The 24,403-nt window shown below is 40.1% G+C and overlaps 1 protein-coding gene across 17 annotated transcripts in view; it reads right to left on the bottom strand.

The window, feature by feature from the left end:
• RERE (arginine-glutamic acid dipeptide repeats) overlaps positions 1–24,403 on the bottom strand; it is a 466,431-nt gene that overhangs the window by 278,338 nt on the left and 163,690 nt on the right. For 15 of the 17 annotated variants that reach the window (XM_054556896.2, XM_054556977.2, XM_054556960.2 and 12 more), the window contains one exon: positions 22,784–23,252. In XM_054556896.2, coding sequence (XP_054412871.1) covers positions 22,784–23,108 — 325 coding nt within the window. In that variant the 5' untranslated portion in view covers positions 23,109–23,252. Of the gene's footprint in view, positions 1–552; positions 5,499–22,783; positions 23,253–24,403 lie in introns of those variants that run through there. The other 2 variants (XM_054556936.2, XM_054556994.1) reach the window with 2 other exon arrangements.

Below are 24,403 nucleotides of genomic sequence, written 5' to 3'. Positions count from 1 at the left end.
AGGTCAGAAGTTTGAGACCAGCCTGAGCAACATAGCGAGACTCCATCTCTACAAAAAAATTTTTTAAATAGCTGGGCATGGTGGCAGGCACCTGCAGTCCCAGCTGCTTAGGAGGTTGAGGTGGGAGGATCACTTAAGCCCAGGAGGTTGAGGCTGCAGTGAGCTATAATACTGCGTGCCAGCCTGGGAAACAAAGCAAGATCCTGTCTCTTAAACACGCATGTGCACACACACACACACACACAAATGTACTTCTGAGTGTTATTTACTAGAAATCACAACAATTCCATGAGTGATTTTTCTTCTTGAGTGATTACTCTTTCATGGAAGAGAAAACATCCACACAGCTGCGTAAGACATGCTTAAAGCAGAAAAAGGCATGCAAAGATGCACCTTAAAAGAAACTTATTGGCTGCGCACAGTGGCTCAGGCCTGTAATCCCAGCACTTGGGGAAGCCGAGGCAGGTGGATCATGTGAGCCCAGGAGTTCAAGACCAACCTGGGCAACATGGCAAAACTCTGTCTCTACAAAAAAATACAAAAAAAAATTACCCAGGTGTGATGGCGTGCACCTGTGGTCCCAGCCACTCAGGAGGCTGAGGTGGGAGGATCGCTTCACCACGGGAGGCAGAAGCTACAGTAAACAGAGATGGTGCCACTGCACTCCAGCCTGAGCAACAGAGTGAGACTCTGTCAAAGAAAGAAAAGACGAAGAGAAATGAACTTATCAAATCAACACCCAAATAGTAATAAGGTAAGGACCCAGAATTTGCTGCCCCAAACTATAACCACCAGGGTCACACAATGACAGATGAGAAGTAAAGGTAAAACAGAGACACCCTTTTCATTCAGCAAGCAAAGTCTGCTCACATGGCTTTGTTTCTCCTCTCCTATAGACGCATTCAGTCAAGACCAAGCCATGCCCATCCTCACACTGCTGCTACTACAACCGCTCTTCCCCAACCAGGTCCTATCACAATCCTGCTCAACCTTCAGGACCCAAATGCCACCAACTTACAATCTGTTCTATTCAGTTATCTGCCCACTCACTGCCCATTACTAACATATCACTTCCCTGAATGGGAGTAATTTCTCCCCACAAAATGAAGGATCAAGGGCTAAAATCCTTTCTACTTTTTTTATCTTGCAGTACCATACCACTACAAAACATCTTCTACAAAGTTGCAGGCACAGAAGACTGTGCTCTTATTTTATTGGCTGATTGATAAAATGCTACTAATACTATAGCTGACATCTAATACACCCCATTAAATTCTACTAGCTTACTTGAAATCTATTACAGTGTCAGCAGGCTTCAAATTTAATTGTTTGCTTTAGTTTATATAAACTTGAAAGGGCAAATGAAACCTGTTCCCTCACTCTCCAAATCTACCCATACCTACTCCTTCTCTCCCTTAAATCGTTGTTGTTTTCATTCGGGTTTTTGTTGTCATTGCTGTTGTTTGGGCAGGTCTTACTTCTTCTAATTGAAGTCAAAGAATAAAGATTTATTTATTTATTTAGAGACGGAGTCTCGCTCTGTCACCCAGGCTGGAGTGCAGTGGTGCAATCTCGGCTCACTGCAAGCTCCGCCTCCCGGGTTCAAGCCATTCTCCTACCTCAGCCTCGTGAGTAGCTGGGACTACAGGTGCCCGCTACCACGCCTGGCTAATTTTTTGAATTTTTAGTAGAGACGGGGTTTCACCGTGTTAGCCAGGATGGTCTTGATCTCCTGACCTTGTGATCTGCCCGCCTCAGCCTCTCAAAATGCTGGGATCAGAGGCGTGAGCCACCGTGCGTGGCCTGAATAAAGATACTTTAAGAATAATTTAAAACATCAAGACACTTTCCTATGACAATAAATATTGAGACCTCATTTTTCCATTAAAGATCTTCAGCCCACTGTGAATTACAAATGTCATTTTACAAATATTCAACAGATATTTTGAAAAAATAATTCCACCTACACAATAATTTCCAATCATCTATCTCCTTGTGATTGCAATCATCCATCTCCTTATGATATAGTGATTTTGCTTTATGAAATATACAATATACTCAGGATAAAAAGAATTCTATGGGTGTAAGGGATTTTGTCTGGTAATCTGCTGTCCACCTGTCACTTTCATAATCAAAATTAGCACAGATTTCAGCAAGGTCATAGTATTTAAAGTATCTAAATGCTTCTTGATTCCTAAAATGAGATGAGAGCTTCTGTTTATTGTTCAAGCCATAAGAGGCTCTGGATGCTTTCTATATGAAACCGTATTCACAACAGACTGCGTTCAACAAATAAGTGCAGCTGCTCTAGGCCAATATAACACTTAATGAGAGTGTTGCTTTAGCATGCTCCTTTTGTAATTTGTACCTTGGAAAAATTACGTTTTGAACATCTGCTAAGACAAAATGTATGAGAACTTTGGGAGGAAAAATTAAGACTTCCCCATTCTAAACAAAGTATATGAAAGACCCTTTGTCTTACAGGCAAGTCTTGTTAAGGTTACATTAAAAATAAAGAATATGAAAGATTCTATAAGGAGAAGAATCATAATCTCATAAAAACATTCACACACAAACTGATTGGGCACCACTAATGTGCCATGTAAGTGCTGGAGATGCTAAGGCGAAAAAAACACTGTCCTTCCCTTGACAAGTTCACAATCTAATATAAGAGGTAGACATGGAAACAACTGTATGTCTTCAATTATTTTATTTTATTTTATTTTTTTAAGACAGAGTTTCGCTCTTGTTGCCCAGGCTGGAGTGCAATGGCGCAATCTCAGCTCACCACAACCTCCGCCTCCCAGGTTCAAGTGATTCTCGTGCCTCAGTCTCCCAAGTAGCTGGGAATGCAGGCATGCACCACAACACCTGGCTAATTTTGTATTTTTAGTAGAGACGGGGTTTCACCTTGTTGGTCAGGCAGGTCTTGAACTCCCAGCCTCAGGTGACCTGCCCACTTCGGCCTCCCAAAGTGCTGCGATTACAGGCATGAGCCACCGCACCTGGCCGTCTTCAATAATTTTAATGGTTACTTATTTTTTTGTCTCTGAAACAGGGACTGCTAGCTGGGCCCAATATTTATTCTCCCCTTCTTCCTTATTAAGAAGGCTGGGCATGGTGGCACATGCCTGTAGCCCCAGCTACTCAGCAGGCTGAGGTGGGAGGATCACTTGGGCCCAGGAGTACGAGCCTGCAGTGAGCTATGATGACCACTGCACTCCAGCCTGGGCAACAGTGTGAATCCTCATCTCAGAAACAAAGAAGCAATAATAATAATAACAATAATAATATTAAATAAAATATAAAAAATAAAAAACATAACATCTGGTACACAGCTGGACACACATGGCTCCTCAGAATAAAGACATTTCCCAGCCTCTCTAACAGCTAACTCGGTCATGCAACAAAGTCCTAGCCATGAAATATAAGCAGACCTATAATATTTCAACTTCTGGAAACTGAATCCTGAAAAGTGGAAGCCTTGCTCTTCTTACTCTTACTAGTAGTCTGAAGGCAAATGTGTGGGTGGAGGTGGAGCAGGAGATGGAGCGTGGAAGAACAAAGAGAATGGAGGCCACATACAATGGAGTAACAGAAGCTTTGCCTGTAGCTCAAGAAGGAAGCCAAGAATCCACATCTCCTGATTCACAGATCAGTATTTTCGGCCACTATACTCAAATATTTTTATAAATTATTTTTAAATCAGGCAAAATATTTAAATTTCGTCCATTAAATTTAAATTTCTAGATGCCCTAGTGGCATCCAGAACACACATCTTGGGGAAAATATTCTAATTTTTTTAAACAGAAAATGCTAGGAACAGATGATGCATTAAAAAGTAGAACAGAGCTCTTAATTTAGAATGATCAAAACAGGCTGATTAAACTATTACCTTCTACTAGGATTATGAATCAACCCCTTGCGGCAGATAAAGTCACAACTTCCTCCCCTAAGAGACTTTACAGTGAAGTCAAGTTCCTAGCATGACTCTACTATAAGGTTGCACAAGTAGGAATAAGTGCTGTTAACTTCTCCTGCAGACTGCCTGGCATTCTTTGTGAGGGCAGGTGGATGGTGTCTGCTGGCACTACTCAGTCTCCCCTCTTTCTTACACTACTTCTGTACAGGTTTGATCAGGACTTGAGAGAGAATACATGACTGCTTCTTCCACAAAAATATAGGGACTACTGATAAACAAATTTTCTAGAACATTGTATTATTTATAAAAGTTAAAGCTGACAAAAATCATACTATCCTAAATTCTCCGATTATAATCCATATTTTACTTCATAGTAGAAGGACAATATCCTCTGTGATGCCACAGCTCTACCTCCTTTCCACACCCTCAACCCAGGGACCAAAAGAAGAGCACAAAAATGTGTCTGATCCACTCATGGTGGCAAAGATTTACCCTTCAAAGATTATACAAAGTCTCCTGTTCTATTGACACAACATTTCTCCAATTTCTCTTTTTTGTTGACACTAAATTTACATAAGGACATTTCTTCAATTTCAAAACTACAAATTCAGTCACTTTCATAGGCCAAAGCCCTACAATACACCAAGGCTGGTTAGAAAGAAGTGTAAAATCTTTAAATGTCCAGACATACTAACTCAGTAATTCCATTCCTTAGGAAAGTGAGCTGAAATAAATTTATCGATATTCATCACTGCTGTTTAGAACGGAGAATATTTGGAAAACATCAAGTCCAACAACACAGAACTAGTTAAACCGTGGCATATACCCATTAGTGTGTGAGCATCTCATATTTTTTTGTGCCATGGATGACTTTAGCATTCTATATACCTGTTCTCAAATAAATTTTTTAATGTACGAAAGCAACATATATTGAAATACCGTAATATAAAAAAAACTTGTAATATAATAATATGTGTACTTTTTAGTTGATTCATTAAATAACAGGATTTACTAGCGGTCATTCCCTTAATAACCTCCATACTTTCAAAGTAATGCGGAATATAAACATTATTTTGAGATTTTTTTTTCCATGTGATGTGATAGGAGAATGCCTATAATTTATACTGATGTCATAGGCACTGCCAGTATTGCTGCGCTTATCATCTAGCTTCATAAATGAAGTGAATGCTGAATGTCATTTGAAATTTGATGAACTGGTAAAAATAAAGATGCAATTTTTTCCTCACCCAAGTTCACAATCCCTTAAATTCTCCTTGGTTGGCCATATTCCCCAGGTTATGAATCTCAGCATGAATGGCATACAAAGCAGCCAGGACAGTTCAGATTTACAATTGCTGGCATGGAAGTAAATTCAGGACATGTTAAGAACCACATTACAAAACTGCAAATAGCTTAACTCCATATATGTTCACTAAGAAAACTGACCATACAACAAATGTTAACAGTGGTTAAGTAGTTTCTATTTTAACTTTTACTTGTCCACATTTTTCAATTTTATTCCTTGAAAATGTATTATTTGTTCATCAAAAAGGGAAAATGCAGGAAGAAACTTATAGAAGAAAAAAAAATTTATTTTATTATTTTTTTTTTTTTTGAGACGGAGTCTCGCTCTGTCGCCTAGGCTGGAGCGCAGTGGTGCGATGCTCCGCCTCCCGGGTTCATGCCATTCTCTTGCCTCAGCCTTCTGAGTAGCTGGGACTACAGGCACCCGCCACCACGCCCGGCTAATTTTTTGTATTTTTAGTAGAGACAGGGTTTCACCATGTTGGCCAGGATGGTCTCGATCTCCTGACCTCATTAACCACCCATCTCGACCTCGTTAACCACCCGTCTCGGCCTCCCAAAGTGCTGGGATTACAGGCGTGAGCCACCGCGCCCGGCCAAGAAAAATTTTTGAAGTCTATAGCCAAATATTATAAACGTACTCAAAGGGCAAAAGAAGCAGCAGTAAGTAAATTCAGGGGAGAGAACATAAAAATGGACCATCCTTAGTCGTTACAGAAGCTAAGTTAGAGACACAACACTGAAAAGGGTGTTGGAAATCCGTATGTTCATGTATCAGATGCCACAGCACTTAGACTCCTGACAACTGGGAGATAATAGAAGTAAAACATACGACAAAACTGATGGTCTCTACAACAGCCAGCCTCCACCAATCCTGACCCAAATGCCAACTGCAATCTTTAAAAAGCTTGCACTCCATGAAGCCAAATACCTAGTTTGGGGATAGCTGCTGTAGGCTTCAAAATCATTCTGGTTTATAACCCTGAAAGATAGCTCCGAGTTTTTCTCCATCCAAATATCTTCCAGCCAGTCCAGAGAATAAACTGGAAATCAAGTCTCCACTGTCCAGTTAGAAACTGAGTCATATAACTCCTTGCAAGGAAGAAATATCATCGCCCCAAGTCTGAGTGCTAATAGAGTAATTATCAAATGCAAACTTCAAAACCTTATGTGTATTTCTATGCTGTGAAATGGTGGTAATTAAACCACCACTTTTCCGTTAAACTGTTCCTAAGGATGTAAAAATACAGCATACCAGGTGAGACCTTTTTGTGACATTTCCTTTCCCTCTACTAAAAAGGAAAAATTATAATTATACACAGTATTATTAACATTGCCACAATCAATTTGGTAACTGCACAGTAGGTATGTTTTATAATACCAGCACAATGGGATGGCCAGGACAAGTAAAGTCTAAAAACTAAATACTGTCTAATAATAATGATAGCCTGCTTTAGAGCCAAGTTATACAGAGCTTTACAAATAGAGCCCAAATTAAAATGTTAATGAAAAAATTAAGAATAAAAAGCACAGCTAGGCATGGTGATATGCACCTGTGATCCCAGCTACTTGAGAGGCTGAAGTGGGGAGGACTGCTTGAGCCTGGGAGGTGGAGGGTACAGTGAGCCAGAGATTGCGCCATTGCACTCCAACCTGGGTGACAGAGTAAGACCCTGTCTCAGAAAAGAAAAAAAAGAGAATAAAAAACAACATATTGAAATTATGTGAAAAATCTGTATCATAAACTCACTCCACTTTCCCTTTCTAAAAGAGAGGTATAACTATAATCAAAGCTCCCCTCCCATCTTTTTTTTTTTTTTTAACTATATGAATCTCTATTGATCAGTCTACAGTGAGACACTAACACTCCATCTGTCAAGTATCAACATCTGTCCAACACACAAAGAAAGCCAGAACAATGCCTGCAGCCTTCAAAGGGATATAAAACTGTACCTTTGCCTTTTAAAGTTTGGTTTATCATTTTACACGTTACACTATCACACTGTACATAATTGAAAAGACATTCCTTGCAAACATAACTGAATAGGGAAATCTAGAGATATAAGTCAGAAAACACATTTAGGGGTTAAATGAGTGAACAGTGGTGGAGTATCTTTCATATGTAACATATACTATGCTGCCTAATTAGTTTGGGTAAATTTTTAATGGTGAAATAATGAAAAAGATTTAAAGGTACTGGATATTTAATGCATATATAATGACAAATAGTCATTATGTATGAATTCAATAGACTTGGTAAAGTGACTAGAAATTTATCCATTTCCAGGCATTTAAGCATTCACTTAAAATAATGAAGCGACTAACTTACCTTCTCCCAGCTATCTCTGGTACTTAACAATATGCATTATAAAACTCAGACTAATACTAAGGAAGGAGTAAAATAGTGAAGCATTTATCCTCACTTTTTCTAGTATTTAGGGTATTCACATAGCTCCAAAGTAAAGTTCATGCACAGCCATCTATTCTGCAGTATTTAAAACTTTTTAAAACAACAAATCACTCTTGTCCACATACATTTTAAAGTAATTTAACAAACAAAATACACTGCTCCATCTTCAAATTCACAGACAATATTTTTAATTTTGGAAAGTCTGGTTTTCTCAGCTGGTGAAGCTGTCAGAATAAATAGAAGGCAATATCTGGAAAGATGACAAACACATGGGTCAATGTCAAATACAAGCCAATCTCTGTCAAGAAAAGAGCCAAATTCCTGCATTTCCATTTAAATTACACTATCCAACTCAAATACCACCATGCCACTTCAAATGAAAATTGTTTCCCTTTAAACAGAGCTTTTTACAAAACTGATAGAGTATAACAGATTAAACAACTCTTTCAGCAATTTTCTTAGCTACTACAAAGTAAGGCATCAACGTATAATTATAATAAGGGGAACATTGAACAATTAATTGAGCCAGCTAAAGCTAAATCTCCAGAGCTTAGGAGTTCAAATGCTTGCTCACTAAGAAAAAAGGACAGAGGATTTTAATGTAACTGCAGGAAATCTCAGTCCAATTAGATTCTAGGTAAATATATATCTTGTTGCACTGTGACTGGAACTCTGTCACAGTCTTCCGGACTGATTTTAGCATCTGGCTTGGAGAGTCAAACCAAAGAACTCCTTGCCCCACTGTGTCTCTCCACACACTACTGAATTAAACAAGTACCTCCAGGTTCTGTGCTGAACAAGGAAGGTCTTCTGAAGACTGTCAGCTTGCTTTTACAACCAACCAATAAGACTCACAGAACATATCACACAACTGTGAGGCAGTAACATCTCTGAAAATATTCATGATTTACCCTAGTTTGTAATGGTGACACCTTAACTAACTCACTGTCTTTCCTCATTCAGAATTAGATCACGTGAGGCCAGGAGCCATCCCCTTTTGGAGTTTTGATAATGGAGACTTAGCAACTATCTTTCAAACCAAGGAGAATTAAAAATTAAGTAATCAAATTAACTAGGGTGGCAGTTCACTTCCTTAATATGCATCTTTTATCCCTGTGAAGATCTAGAAAAGTGCAGAAGGATTTAACAGAATCAAAAGTATCGTATTAACATTTTGGGGGTCAAAAAAAATCAGGATATATTTTATATTTTAAATCATTTTATAGTTGAAAGAATTTGGTCTGTTAGAAACTGGCCTTGTAATCCCAATGTAAAACAGTAATACTTAACAAGGATTTTAATATAGGACTGGCCCTTTCTGAGTTCCGCACCTATGTGCTTGTGTATATACTTATTTAATCCCCATCACAATTCTGGAGGTAAGTACTCTTATCCCCATTTTATTGATGAAAAGACAAAGGCACAGAGGCTGTCCTCTACCACCTTAACCCACCAGCAGTAGGGTACTGGATTATGCTGTCCTTTCTCCCTCTGTGTAACTGATTCAGCTTTGTGGTCAAGATGAAACCTAAGGAAGTTTATGCACAACACTGAAACATCTAAGAGAATTTTTTAGGGTTGTTTCATTTGTAAGTCTAATTAACTTATAAGAAGAGTTAAGTACTTGAGGTTTGTGTTAATAGACTTTTTAAAAATAGAAACCAAATATTAAATTAGTAAAGGCAAGCTTAAATGTTGAAGATATTAACTAGTTTATAAACAAGACTAATTCGTAATTCAAAATCCCTTAAAAGTGATTAAAATGTTTAACTTATAAATGAGATTTATACGCTAAATTTTTAAAAAAGTAGAACAGTATCCTTCAATTTGCAACTTTAACTAATTGAGTATCAATTTTTTTAAACCTAGGTAAACTTTCTGGACAGTCATTTCTGCATATCAATATCAATCTTAAGGACTCTTCCCAAAAAGTCCTCCCATCAACTGCTCTGTGCACATGTCTCGTACCCAACTGCTAAAGGAAGCACAGCTGAGACAATGCTACCCAAGAGAGGCACCTAGGGCTAAGCACTCAAATCTAGCAGCTAACTCTGCCTATGCTAATAGGTATCTAGGGAATGAGTAAGTGCCTAGAATGTGCTAGACACTTTTCCAAGTACCTGGGATACATTGGGAAAAAGATCCCTGTCCTGCTCGAACCAACCAGCATGGAAAAAGACACACAACAGAAATGGAAATGGAAGATGCCATGGGTGTGAGTGACTGTGAAAGGTGGGGGGATCCAAGAATTGAAAATCCTAGTGGGCTCAAACAATTTCTGGATCAATTGGCCCCAGGAAGGTGGAAAGTTAAGAGGTAGGAAGGTGAAAAGTTAAGAGGTAGAAGAGTGGAATCCATGAGTAGATCATCACCAGGCTGCATTCCTGAATCTGATCATTAATTGCTCATAAAAATACTTTCAAAGATTGACCTTTCAACATGTTTTTGCTCATTATTAAGCATGATTTTTAAACAGCCACCTAAAGAACATTTCTGCTTCCTTTGGAACACAGTTTTTGAACACACTGTGGTTCACTGCTTCTTATGTAGATATTTCTGCTATAACACAATATATAGCAGTGGTTACTGGGAAGACCACATATTCAGCAAAAATGTTCACTAAAAATAAAGGGACTTATGTAAAATACAGGGTAAAAAGCCGACTACTCAAACCCTATGCAACTCTGAAATCAGATGGCTATTTTGTTAAAAATCAATACTTAAGAAATAAGAAACCCAGGCAGTTACCCAAGAGTGGCTGCATGCTGCCAAAGGTGATATTGAAAATACATGAAAACAACAGATGCTGGCTTGAAGGCACCAAAACAATGCAGTAATCTGGGGGCTTTTGTGAAGGTGAGCACAGCAGGCAGGGCAACCTGCCATAGAGCATAATGTTAGCGTGTGCCTCTCTGGGGAGGGAACCCCGGGGGACAGGTGTTCATTTTTCATTTCATTTTCAATAGAAATGAGAAAGCTCCTGCTGGTGCAACAGCCAAACTGAAGGTTTAAATTCTCACCTTTTTTTTCCTTTCCTGCTAAAATACAATCCCACATTATACCATTAAAGTATATATTATAATTCTATTCCCTGTGGTCACACTCCTCTTGCCTAGCAAAAGTTGCACATGAACAAGCATAAACTGCACATTTTATTGACATCACTCTCCTATTTACTTACCTATCACACACAAAGCAAAACAAACTATTGCTAAATATCCATATGCAATAACAAGGTCTCATGGCCAGCCCACATCGATTTCCCCTACCAAACTGCTTCCCAATCTCATTGTAGGGAATAACTTCAGCCCCACCATGTGCAGGCTTGGGAAGGCAATCAATCCAGGTTTCTGTCTTTTTTTATACAAGACATGTGCATGCAATTCAAGGTAGACATACTATATTTACTCTTTTGGAACTGTGAATCTTGAGCCGAGTGACAGCAAGGACAGGAAGATCCTGAAGGGCCCTATTCCAGTTATAGCATGTGGTTGGAATGGTCAGTAGTTCCCGCCAACCAAGTATCTGAATGCTCTCGTTCCAAGTAGGTTTTGGAGACTTTTTTCCAGCTTCCCAACCATTATGCAGAAAGCCTATAATTATGTGAACTACTCTAACAACAAATTGCCTTTTGTGTTATGTGATCAATGTACACCACCTTGCATCAAAAAACTTTTCATGCATACAACATGCTTGCTTGTTATTAGATCACAGAAAATGAGTATTTCTCTTTCAGTTACTAAGGGTTCAAAATCCAGTAATCACCATTAGCCTATATATTCTTGAACAATTTACCGCTCATCTTCTCAGCTTACTTCCCATAGTTTCCTTATGGACTATGTTGCCCAGGCTAGCCTCAAACTCCTGGGCTCAAATGATCCTGCCACCTCAGTCTCCTGAGTAGCTGGGACTACAGATGCTCACCACTGTGCCTGACTAGACATACAATTTTTGGAAAAATGAGAGCTATAAATAATTTTAGGAGTAAAAGGAGAAAAGAGAAAAAGAGCAAAGTAATTATATCACTTGCATTTTCGAAGAAATCGGTCTATCTCTTCTTTTTTCTTCAACACAGGTGTATTTGTTTTTTGTATTCTCTTCAGGATTTTATGCAAATATCCATTCATTCTTGGCTTTAACCAGTTCTCACAGGCCCACACCATTTTACAAACCAGCTGTGTGACTCTGGCCTCCATGTCTTTGTCTCCTCATCTGTACAGCAGGGAAACAATGTCTAGGTTGTATAGGAATTTTCTAAGGACTAGAAACTACACGCTCAAAGCAAACCCAGTAGATAGAAGGTGCTTTAAAACTGGTTGTCACCCATGTTGTAGCTCCCTTACTATTTACAGCCAAGTTCACAGTGCCCTTGCAATCAGGCACTTTAGAAGATCCAAATTATTCCCAATAATTTGGCCAGAATGTAATTCTGCAGCCACCTCTGTTCTTCTTGAACTGCATGCATCATATTTTAACATCAAAATCTCAAGCCATGAAATCACATATTTTTTCTCTTTAATTTTTGATCTGCCTAATTTCTAGTCTGCCACAGGTAAGTGACAAGCATGCTGAGTACTAATCCTCTCACCTCATGCAATGGACTCATTTTCTATCTGCGTTAGCTTGAAAAAGACTGGAAAGCACTAATGAGTGATCAGTGACTCTCAAACCTAAACGTGTGTTTAAATCACCTGGGCATATTATATAAAACATGGATTTTGATTCAGCAGATTGGGGGCGGAATCTGAGATTCTGCATTTCTAACCAACTCCCATGGGATGCCAATCTGCGGCCAATGCTTGGAGCAGAGAACAACTACAGTACAGGTTTCATGATATGTCATGATCCTTTCCCTATAAAATCAAAAAACACATGATTAATTTGTCTCAAATATCACTTCCCGTTTCTCTAATTACAATAACTTTAGTATTTTCTCTTTCCTCTATCCTCACAAAGTAATAAGTTTTTATGTGTGCTAAAGAATTGTCTTTCACATACGTGGAATTCGAATAACTTCCTAATATACGCGAAAAGGCAATCAACTAAAAGATGAAATAAAATTTCAAAAGAAACACAAGAAATTAAAAGTTAACTAATGTAATCCACAACTAAAAGTTCACTATAATGTGACTGAAAATAAGAACTACATTTTCCCAACTGTTCCAAAGACATACAACTAAGAGAACTGAAGATGTCACTCAAATGTGAATCACTTGAACCTGAGTCTACCTAACAACAAAGCTCTTCCTGCCTGTTACAGGATGAGTTTGTCCTTCCCAAAATTCGTATGTTGAAGTCTTTACTCCCAATAGCTCAGAATGTGACCTTATTAAAGAACAGGTAAGGCCAGGCACAGTGGCTCATGCCCATAATCTCAACACTTTGAGATGCTGAGGCAAGACTCCTGGCTTGAGTCCAGGAGTTCAAGACCAGCCTAGACAACAAAACAAGATCCCTTCTCTAAAAAAAATTTAGAAACTACCTGGGCACAGTGCCGTGTGCCTGTAGTTCCAGCTACTTGAGAGGCTGAGGCAGGAGGACCACTTGAGCTCAGGAGTTCAAGGCTGCAGTAAGCCGTGTTCATGTCACTGCACTGTAGCCTGGACAACAGAGTGAGACCATTCCCCGCCACTCAAAAAAAAAAACACAGGGTCATCATTGCCAATGTAACTAAAATAAGGACACATGAAAATATAATTACACTGTAGGTATGATTAGTTAACATTAAGTAAGGTGAGCCCTAATCCAATATGACTGGCATCCTTATAAAAAGGAAGAATGTAGATAGACACAGAGATATGTACACAAAGAGAATGCTATGAAAGATCACCACTATGCTGCCACAAAGCAGCAAACTACTGTAAGCAAAGACAGAGGCTTGAAACAGATCCTTCCCTGGTGCCTTCAGAGGTAACATGAGGCCGGGTGCAGTGGCTCATGCCTGAAATCCCAGCACTTTGGGAGGCCAAGGTGGGCGGATAGTGTGAGAGCGAAGGAATTCAAGATCAGCCTGGGCAACACGGCAAAACCCTGTCTCTACAAAAAATACACTTAGCCAGGCATGGTGATGCATACCTATAGTCCCTGCTACTCAGGAGACTGAGGCTGCAGTGAGCAATGATTGTGCCATAGCACACCAGCCTGGGTAATCCTGTCTCAAAAAGAAATGAAAAAGAGATAATACGACCCTGCCAACACCTTGCTCTTGGATGTGTGGCCTCCAGAACTGTAAGACAACATACCTCTGTTGTTTAAGCCACTACATTTGTTATACTATGCCACAGCATCCCTAACAAACTAACACACAGCCGCATTGTGTTTCCTCCCAAATAAGATTAACATTGATTAAATAACATTAAAGATGATTGTGCAGATAGGCAACTAGGTCACAGAGGGTCTGCAGTGCCAAGTTCTGGAAACGAACCTGCTGGTGAACAGGGAATACACTGAAAAGCTTTAAGCAGATTAATAATAGGTCTAATAAGTGCAACTGAATTTGTCACAGGTCTGAAAAAAACATTAAGCTCTGCCTAAAGATGCCTTTATGCTATGTTACACAAAAATATTCTTGCCATTATCAATAAAACTTCTACCCCACCACAAAATATGAATGTTTCAAGAAGACACCTTCATTTGTATGTCACATCTATTAATACCTAAAATTCTTCTAAATATTAAGAGATGTAGATAAAAAGTTACAGATCAAATGAGATTTTATTTTAAAAAAGTGTGTGTGTGTGTGTGTGTGTGTGTGTGTGCGTGTGCGTGTGTGTGTGTGTCCTGGAACATCAAATACCACATCTTGGTTTCATTTTATTTTGGGAAGGAAATGTTTGTCTGAGTAATTAATCGCCTTAGAGAAGCTTTCAATGATTCAGAGAACTAAGGATGTGACACCACTTGCAGCCTCCGCAGACCAACCCCTCAGTGAAGAAGCAGTAGCTAAATGTTAGGACCATTTGTTAAAATACTGGGGACTCCCTCCCCACTTTAAACAGTAACTTGATTCAATGGAAATTTTCCATTTAGAAAATAGTTGCATGTTATCTTTACTTTTTCTTTTAAGGCAAACTTTTACTGAAGTGTAATACATATACAGAACTTTTACTGAAGTGTAATACATATACAGAGAAACACAAAATGCAATAAATTTTCACAGAACAAGTCCATGTAACCAGTACCATTACACGTAACATGACCAGAACCTGGGGGTCCCCTTAATGTTCTGTTCCCCGTACCCATAGGGCAATCTCTCTCCTGACTTCAAACACCAAAGATTAGTTGTGGTTGTTTTAAAATTTTCTATAAAAGGAATTATACAGTATTATGCTCTTATATGTCCATTCAACATTATGTTTGAAATCATTTACCTGTTTTTGCGATGGGATCTCACTCTGTAACCCAGGCTGGAGTCCAGTGGTGCAATCACTGCTCACTGCAGCCTCGACCTTCCGTGCTTAAGGGATCCTCCCACCTCAGCCTCCCAAGTAGCTGGGACTACAAGAGCACACCACCAAGCCCGGCTAATTTTTGTATTTTGAGTAGAGACGAGGTTTCGCCATGTTGTCCAAGCTGGTCTCCAACTCCTGGGCTCAATACACCTACTTACCTCCACCTCCCAAAGTTCTAGAATTACAGACGTGAGCCACTGCACCTGACCTATAGTCATTTACTTTAAATAGGTTTTAGAAATACGTATATACCATTTTTATTCAAACTAGATCCTCAGGTTTCATTTTGCCTAGTTTGAATTTTTCCAGCTTAAATTCCATTTGCATCAAAAGAAAATAACACTTAAGTGATCAAAGTAAACAATTTTAGTTTCCAGGACATTTTTCCACAAAATTGGCAAATAAAAGGTTCAAATATTTTGCATCACCTAAGATTTCACAAACCACAAACTTATCTACATAAATACATGTTTTGCACTATGTTCATGAAAGTAGAAGGAACGCATATTCCAGGACTATATCTAGGGTAAACTGGACAATCAAACAAAATTATCAGTTAATATGACAAAATATTAAAAAATGGAGAACCAGCTTAATACACACTTTTGAAAAAAAAATACATTTCATTATCCAAATAGCAAGCAATACCAATATGCCAAAATAAAAAAAAAAAAATCTTGCAATAATATGAAGTTAGTTTTTTAACCAGTTCTACCTACACCAGAAATAAAGGAATCAAATTTCCTAGAACCTAACTGAAAACAGTAGAAAGAAATTAATATGCCACCTACAGCAAACTCCAGAAATCAATATCCTATGCTAAAGAAGTCCAGAAGGGAAATCTGGCTGCACCCAGCTGTGTAATAAATCAATTTGTTACCATGACAGTCATCTCAAAACAGGAGTAATGGCTGACAGACAACAAAGAAGTTAGATCTGACTCAAGGACAATATACAATAGAGCCCCACAAGGTTTTTGTTTTGGTTTTATTTTTAACAAGTCTGTTAAATTATTCATTGGGAAGTAATACAAAACAGACTTCCAGAAGTCTTATTCTAATTTTAACATCATCAATGAGTCAATAAATTTTTTTAATGTTTCTAGAAATTTCTTTATTCAACAAATATTATGGAATACAGGTCAGGCGTGGTGGCTCTCGCCTGTAATCCCAGCACTTTGGGAGGCCGAGGTGGGCAGATCACTACAGGTCAGGAGTTCGAGACCAGCCTGGCCAACATGGTGAAACCCCGACTCTACTAAAAACACAAAACTTAGCCGGGCGTGGTGCCACACGCCTGTAATCCCAGCTACTCTCAAAGATGAGGCAGGAGAATCACTTGAACCCAGGAGGTGGAGGTTGCAGTAAGCTGAGATCGCACCACTGCACTCCAGTCTACGTGACAGAGCAACACTCCGTCTCAAAAAAGAAAAAAAAATGTATATGTATTATGGAATACACACTATGTGTACACTGTTGTCAGTAGATGGCAGGAATTCAATGATGAGTGGGGAAAAATAAGAATTGCTGTTTTTTTGGAGCAGGGAGACTTATTAATCCTAATAAAAAAATTATCACTGTTGTTAAGTGCTAGAAGAAAAGATACAAAAAAGGCTATAATAGTATTTATTAAGAAAATTTATTTGACTAACCTGGGAGAGGAAAGGCAATGACACTGGGGTGGCAGAGCTTAAGAAAAGATAAGAATTAAGTGTGTTACCGAGACGAGAAGAGCAAGTGCAAAAGCCCCGAGGCAGGCAGGAACATGGGCAGTGTAAGTAACAAAATCTATTATGCTGAGCTCCTAAGGACAAAATTAAGGTAATCCCAGAGTTTAGGAGCAAAGGTGAAAAAGACCTGGTTGTGACAATGCATGAGATTAAACTGTAGTGATAAATTCTAAATAATATTTAATTTCTCCATAAGATCTCATGCTTCTAAACACTAAACAATTTAAATACAGCTTGGGACAGAAAAGTATGATTATATGAAAGCCTACCTTTATCCTTAAAGTATCCCTGCTATGCTCATTCTTAGTGGAATTTCGAGAGGTCCCTATAATTTATACTTATTCTGAGTAGTAAAACCAATTCAGAGATGTAGAAAGCAATAAATATTTGAAAAATTTAATTTGTGCTTTATATCCCATAGAAACCAATGAGTATTAAACATCTATTCAGTTGGAAGCAGTGGTTCATGTCTGTAATCCCAGCACTTTGGGAGGCCAAGGTGGGTGGATCACCTGAGGTCAGGAGTTCGAGACCAGCCTAGCCAATGTGGGAAAACCCTGTCTCTACAAAAAATACAAAAATTAGGCCAGGAGCAGTGGCTCACGCCTGTAATCCCAGCACTTTGGGAGGCCAGGGCGGGCGGATCACAAGGTCAGGAGATCGAGACCATCCTAGCCAACATGGTGAAGCCCCGTCTCTACTAAAAACACAAAAATTAGCTGGGCATGGTGGCACGCGCCTGTAGTCCCAGCTACTTATGAGGCTGAGGCAGGAGAATCGCTTGAACCCGGGAGGCGGAGGTTGCAGTGAGCCGAGATCGCGCCACTGCCCTCCAGCCTGGCGACAGAGTGAGACTCCATCTCAAAAAAAATAAAAATAAAATAAAATAAAATAAAATAAATAAATAAATACATAAATACATAAGTAAATAAATAAAAATTAGCTGGGTGTAGTGCCACACGCCTGTAATCCCAGCTACTCAGGAGGCTGAGGCAGGAGAATTGCTTGAACCCGGGAGGCAGAGGTTGCAGCGAGTTGAGATCTCGCAACTGCATTCAAGCCTGGGAAACAGAGTGAGACTACGTCTCAAAAAAAAAAAATTTACCATTTAAAAACTAGTAATTTGGCCAGATGCAGTGGCTCATACCTGTAACTCCAAGACTTTGGGAGATGTAGGCAGGAGGATCACTTGAGGCCAGGAGTTCAAGACCAGCCTGAGTAACATAGCAAGACCCCATCTCTACAAAAAAATTGTTAATAGGCCAGGTGTGAGCACACCTGTAGTCCTAGCTACTCAAGAGGCTGAGGCAGGAGAATCAATTGAGCCCAGGAGTTCGAGGATGTGGTGAACTATGATCACGCCACTACCCTCCAGTCTGAGCGACAGAGTGAGACTCTCTTTTTTTAAGCTAGTAATCCATTGAAGATATCCTTTACAACATTCTCCACAGATCCTAAGCTTTTAAGATACAACTAAGCACACAGGATCTCTGCAAGTGGGTGAGGATAATGGTCTTTCATCACTAACAAAGGACGTTATTGTAGTAGTTTATACCAAGAAAGTAAAAGACCAGGTGCAGTGGCTTATGCCTATAATCCCAGCACTCTGGGAGGCCAAGGCAGGAGGATGACTTGAGCCTGGGAGGTCGAGGCTGCAGTGAGCTGTGATCATACCACTGACAGCCTGGATGACAGAGCAACACCCTGTCTCAAAAAAAAAAAAAAAAATCAGGAAACAAAACAAAGGAAAGAAAAAACTCAACCCCCATCTGGGAATCTAATCGCAGTACTCTGCTTTTTTTGTTTTGTTTTTTTTGTTTTTTAAGAGACAGTCTTGCTCTGTCACCCAGGCTGTAATATAATGGCATGTAGTTCACTACAGCCTTAAACACCTGGCCTCAAGTGATCCTCCCACCTGAGACTCTCAAAGTGCTGGGATTAGAGGTGTGAGCCACCTTGTCCAGCCCAGCACCCTACTTCTGATTCTTCAGTTTAAGTAACCCTAAAGAACAGACAATATTTAACAAATACTCATTTAGAGAAAAAGCTGTTTGGAGAAGGCAGCCAACTCAGTTAGCTTCAAATCCATCACCAAAACGAAAGGAAACCACTGAGAAGGTCAAAGACAGTCTCCTTACCAAACAGTCAGACATCCACTGGACCTGGCAGGATGCAAAGGCACAGCCCCCACTCAAGCAAAAGGGTGCCTCACATGGAGTTGTTTTGCTCTGGGTGCCACGGAAATCTTCCAAACCATGTGTGGCCTTTATAGATCCTTCATAATACACTTAGCTTTCAGAGACAGCATACCTTTTTCACATGTCACAGAGGTTTTCAGATTCATTGAAACACTATCAGCCTCCATAAATACATAGTTCTTGCCCAAGCGCTTTAAGAACCATTCTGTAAATAAGTCCTTAGCAATCTCCCTTCACGTATTCTTCCAGACTCAAGAAGGGAGATGTATTAGTCCGTTCTCACGCTGCTATAAAGAACTGCCTCAGACTGGGTTATTTATAAAGGACAGAAGTTTAATTGATTCACAGTTGTACAGGGCTGGGGAGGCCTTAGGAAGCTTACAATTATGGTGGAAAGGGAAACAAACACATCCTTCTCATATGACAGCAAGAGAGAGAGGGGCTGAGCAAAGGTGGAAAGGCCCCTTATAAAACCATCAGATCCTGTGAGAACTCACTCACTATATCACAAGAACATGATGGGGGAAACTGCCCCCATGATTCAATTATCTCCACCTAGTCCCGACCTTGACACGTGGGGATTATTACAATTCAAGGTGACATTTGGGTGAGGACACAGAGCCAAACCATATCAGGAGGACTTCCTATAATCATAGTTCACCATGCCCAGCTAATTTGTAAAAATTTCACTACAACCATAGAGCACTGCAGCCTTGACCTCCTGTGCTCAAGAGATCCTCCCACTTCAGTCTCACAAGTAGCCGAGACTAAAAGCACATGCCACTGTGCCCAGATCCAAGACTGTTTTTGGTTTGTTGGTTGATTTCTATTTTTAGGGAGATACTCAGCAGAAACAGGGTGCCACAGTCCCGTAAATGGGAAAAATAGCCGGTGTTTTTCATGTTAAAGAGGTTTCCTTAACTGTCGGGCTTCTTGGAATCAATAATTCTGACTCTCTCATGAGGGAGACTGTACAGGCAGCATTTTCAACACATATTTGACTACTATTTTTGGTGAAATGTCCCCACTGACACCGGAATAACGTTCCATATTATAAATGTTGAGAAAGGTTAGCATTCAATACTGCACAAGGCAGCTTACCTCTTGACAGTGATCCAAACTGTATTACCACATTAAATTGTTATCAAGAGAAAGGATAATAAATAAGTAAATCTTTCCTTATACTGAAGTTATCATAATGTAATCTATATCTAAAAGAGTCGGCCAGGCGCAGTGGCTCACGCCTGTAATCGCAGCACTTTGGAAGGCCGAGGCGGGCGGATCACGAGGTCAGGAGATCGAGACCATGGTGAAACCCCGTCTCTACTAAAAATACAAAAAATTAGCTGGGCGCAGTGGCAGGTGCCTGTAGTCCCAGCTACTGGGGAGGCTGAGGAAGGAGAATGGTGTGAACCCAGGAGGCGGAGCTTGCAGTGAGCCGAGATCGCGCCACTGCACTCCAGCCTGGGCGACAGAGTGAGACTCCATCTCAAAAAAAAAAAAAAAAAGAGTTAACATATTTTGTTCCTTTCCCATGATTTAGATGTACGTACGCCCTAAACAAACAATCTGTGGTAACTCTGAGAGATTCTTCAGTCACTAAGAAATTCTTACTGCCCAATAGCTGAGTCTAAATCAAAGATAAATACAGACAGTACTGTAACCTACACACATCATTTAATCCTTACAGCAGATTTCTAACTGCTCTAAAACCTCCACTCTGATCAATTTATATCGCACAAATACCTTCTCAGTTAATCTCCAACCAAGAAATTGTAGTTGTGAATGCAAATTTGTCTGTATTAAGTTCTAGCACTGACTTTTTTTTTTTTTTTTTTGCGGGGCGGGGTGGGGAGGGGTGGAGATAGGGTTTCGCTCTGCTGCACAGGCTGGAGTGCTGTGATGTGAACGGGGCTTACTGCAGCCTTGCCCTCCTGAGCTCAAGAGATTCTTCCACCTCAGCCTCCTGAGTAGCTGGGACTACAGTCTCATCACACTCCCAGCTAATTTTTTACTGTTTTGTAGAGATACGGTCTCACTATGTTGCCCAGGCTGGTCTCCACATTGCTCAAGCAATCCTCCCGCCGCCTCTGCCTCTCAAAGTGCTGGGATTACAGTCATGAGCCACCGCGCCCAGCCCCACTGACATCTTTTGAAATTTAAAAAACTCCTGTGTGGGAGAATGAAAATCTGGAACTTGATGTGAAGTTCAGAACAGTAACAGCATTCCTCAGTAAAATGATTGTTCCAGATTATGGACATAACACAGTGAAGTATTTTAATCTCTTTCTCAGAAAAACATAAAAATGGGCAGCTTTAATCTGCTAATTACATCTCATACGAAATTCATGTCACTCTTCAACAGTAAAAGTAACTGAAACAAAATGATTTCACCTAGGTTTTACTGGCTTCTGTAAGAAAAGTATCTTCATTTTTTTTTTTTTGAGACAGGGTCTTGCTCTGTCACCCAGGCTAGAATGCAGTGGTGCAATCATGCTTCACTACAGCCTCGACCTCCCAGACTCAAGTGATGCTCCTGCCTCAGCTTCCTGAGTAGCTGGGACTACATACAGGTGTGTGCCACCAGGCCCACTAATTTGTAAAAATTTTTTGTAGAGATGGGGTCTCACTATGTTGCCCAGGCTGGTCTTGAACTCCTGAGCTCAAGCAATCCTTCTGTCTCCGCCTCCCAAAGTGCTGGGATTACACTGTGCCCAGCCTAAAAAAGGTGTCTTAATACACACAATACATCAAATGAAAAGGAAAGGCTTTGCTAGTGTTCAACAGGTTTTGACTCACTTGTTTCCCTGATCTCATCTAAAAGTTGAGTCTGTCTTTTTTTGAGCAATGCTATAAGCCACAATATACTCGCATGACCATAATACATTTACTGGAAAACCAAGCAGGTTAGATGACTTCTTCCATTATCGTTGATTAGAGAGCCTGAAGCTCAAATTTTTGGAAAAGGAAGTTAGCAGGAGCAATAAATCTCTGATCTTCAGGCCTTTTTTTTTTTTTTGAGGCAGAGACTCGCTCTGTCGCCCAGGCTGGAGTACAGTGGCGTGATCTCAGCTGACTGCAACCTCCGCCTCCTGGGTTCAAGCAACTCTCCTGTCTCAGCCTCCTGAGTAGCTGGGATTAGAGGTGCACACCACCGAGCCCAGCTAATTTTTGTATTTTTAGTACAGACAGGGTTTCATCATGTTGGTCAGGCTGGTCTCAAACTCCTGACCTCAGGTCATCCACCCGCCTCAGCCTCCCAAAGTGCTAGAACTGCAGGCGTGAGCCACCATGCCTGGCCTAAAGGCCATTTTTCAAAAGTACCTCTCTAGAGTCTGGTCGATCCTGTCCCAAGGTAAAATTTCCTGTTTCCAAGAATCTTAAGGTTTACTTGTCTCCACCAAGCAGTCAATTCTGCAGGGTCACCAGAGTCTCATTTACGATTGAAGATTAAAAAGCAAGCATGAATTCAAAAGACAAAAAAATACTAAGCAGATGGTCCAGTTAGAGAACAAGCAGCACAGGAAAATAAGAAAAGAACTCATGAATGCATAAACCAGGACACAAGACCAAATTAAGGCAGACACAAGCAAGAAGTGGGTAAACCTAACTGACCAAAAGTGGGTCACATGTTTACCAAATTAAGTTTCCTACTCTTCTAGATTCCAAGCCTTCCTTAAAGTGTACAAAGCGTATTTATTTCACCATAATGCTAAGATCATTCCCCCACTGTAAACACTGGCAAGACCCAAACGTAAGGCTCCTTACCTCCTGGTCTGTAGACCACATCATCTTCAGTGATGTAGGATGTTATCTCGCCGGTATCTGTCCTTTCATAACGAGACTTTTTTTTCGGTGGTTTCTTCTTGTTCTTCTTTGTGGACTCCTCTGCGGTGGCACTATTGTTGTCATTGTCCTCGTCTTCACTGTGATCACTCTCAGCATAATTTTTGGCTCCTCCTTCTAAGGTACAGCTCCGGCGTGGCCTTGAATTCTCACTCTCTCTTGCTTTGTCTCTTTTCTCTCTCTCTCGGTCCCGGTCTCGGTCCCGGTCCTTCTCTTTGTCTTTGTCTTTGTCTTTGTCCGCTGTCATGATTCGCCACGTGCCTTCTTCTGTCCTCTCACGGCTAGGCCTCCGTGAAAGGTAGACAGTAAGCCTGGGCTTCAGTCTTCTGAATTTCTCACTCAATTCCAGGGAAAATCCAACCACTCCAACAACCCCAACGTTTCAAAAATGCTAGGAGAGAAAAAAGAATGGTTTTACTGTAACGCTTTTTCATATTTGTTTCCTAAAATAATGTTTTGTTAAATGAATCTCTTACTTATTCATGCTTTACACCTAAAAACTTCGCACAAGCCACAGGAGAAAAATTAAGTGTTAAAATTTTAAAACTACAGTTTTTGGTCTCCGCAAATGGTTTGGGGTTTTCTATGACACCAATAATAAAAACTGTCTGAACGTCTAAGAGTAAACTACACTTCCTCTACCTTACATGTTTTCTCCTTTTTAAAGAAAAAGCAAAGCAATACCCTGGTAGACAACATATAATAGGTATTATTATACAAAAGGAGCTTCATAACCCATAATATTAATTTAAAGAGGAAAGAATCTGTAGTAAAAATTATTTCCAGGCCAGGCACTGTGGCTCATGCCTTGTAATCCCAGCATTTTGAGAGGCCAAGCCAGAAGCACCACTTGAAGCCAGGAGTTCAAGACCAACATTGGCAACAAAGTGAGATCCCATCGCCAACATAAAATAAAATATTTCTACCTGAAAAAACAGTAACAGTTTACAGCACTGTCAAAAATGTCTCAGGATAGGCCGGGTGCGGTGGCTCACGCCTGTAATCCCAGCGCTTTGGGAGGCCGAGGCAGATGGATCACGAGGTCAGGAGATCGAGATCATCCTGGCTAACATGGTGAAACCCTGTCTCTACTAAAAAATACAACAAAAATTAGCTGGGTGTGGTGGTGTGCGCCTGTAGTCCCAGCTACTCAGGAGTCTGAGGCAGGAGAATGGTGTGAACCCAGGAGACGGAGCTTGTAGTGAGCCGAGATCGCACCACTGCACTTCAGCCTGGGCGACAGAGCGAGAGACTCCGTCTCAAAAAAAAAAAAAAAAGAAGAAAAGAAAAAAAAAGTCTCAGGATATCGCATAGAGCACTATATTCTAAAGATATTTTCTGGCTACTTCTACAAACTCCCAGAACTTCCTTCAAGAATAAAAATAATATTTAACTCAAACGAAAGTGAGAGCTTCAGAGCAAGATTTTTCCACCTTCAGTTACATTTTACACATCTTTTCATCCTACCATTTTCAGTTATGTTCCAAGGAAAATGATCTCTCTAAAGATGTATTACTGGCCAGGCATGGTGGCTCACACCTG

The sequence above is a fragment of the Pongo abelii genome, chromosome 1 (assembly GCF_028885655.2).
Source record: "Pongo abelii isolate AG06213 chromosome 1, NHGRI_mPonAbe1-v2.0_pri, whole genome shotgun sequence".
In the NCBI taxonomy this organism is placed as follows: Eukaryota; Metazoa; Chordata; class Mammalia; order Primates; family Hominidae; genus Pongo; species Pongo abelii.
The sequence above is the reverse complement of the archived record's forward strand: the minus strand, read 5'-3'. Positions and strand labels throughout refer to the sequence as shown.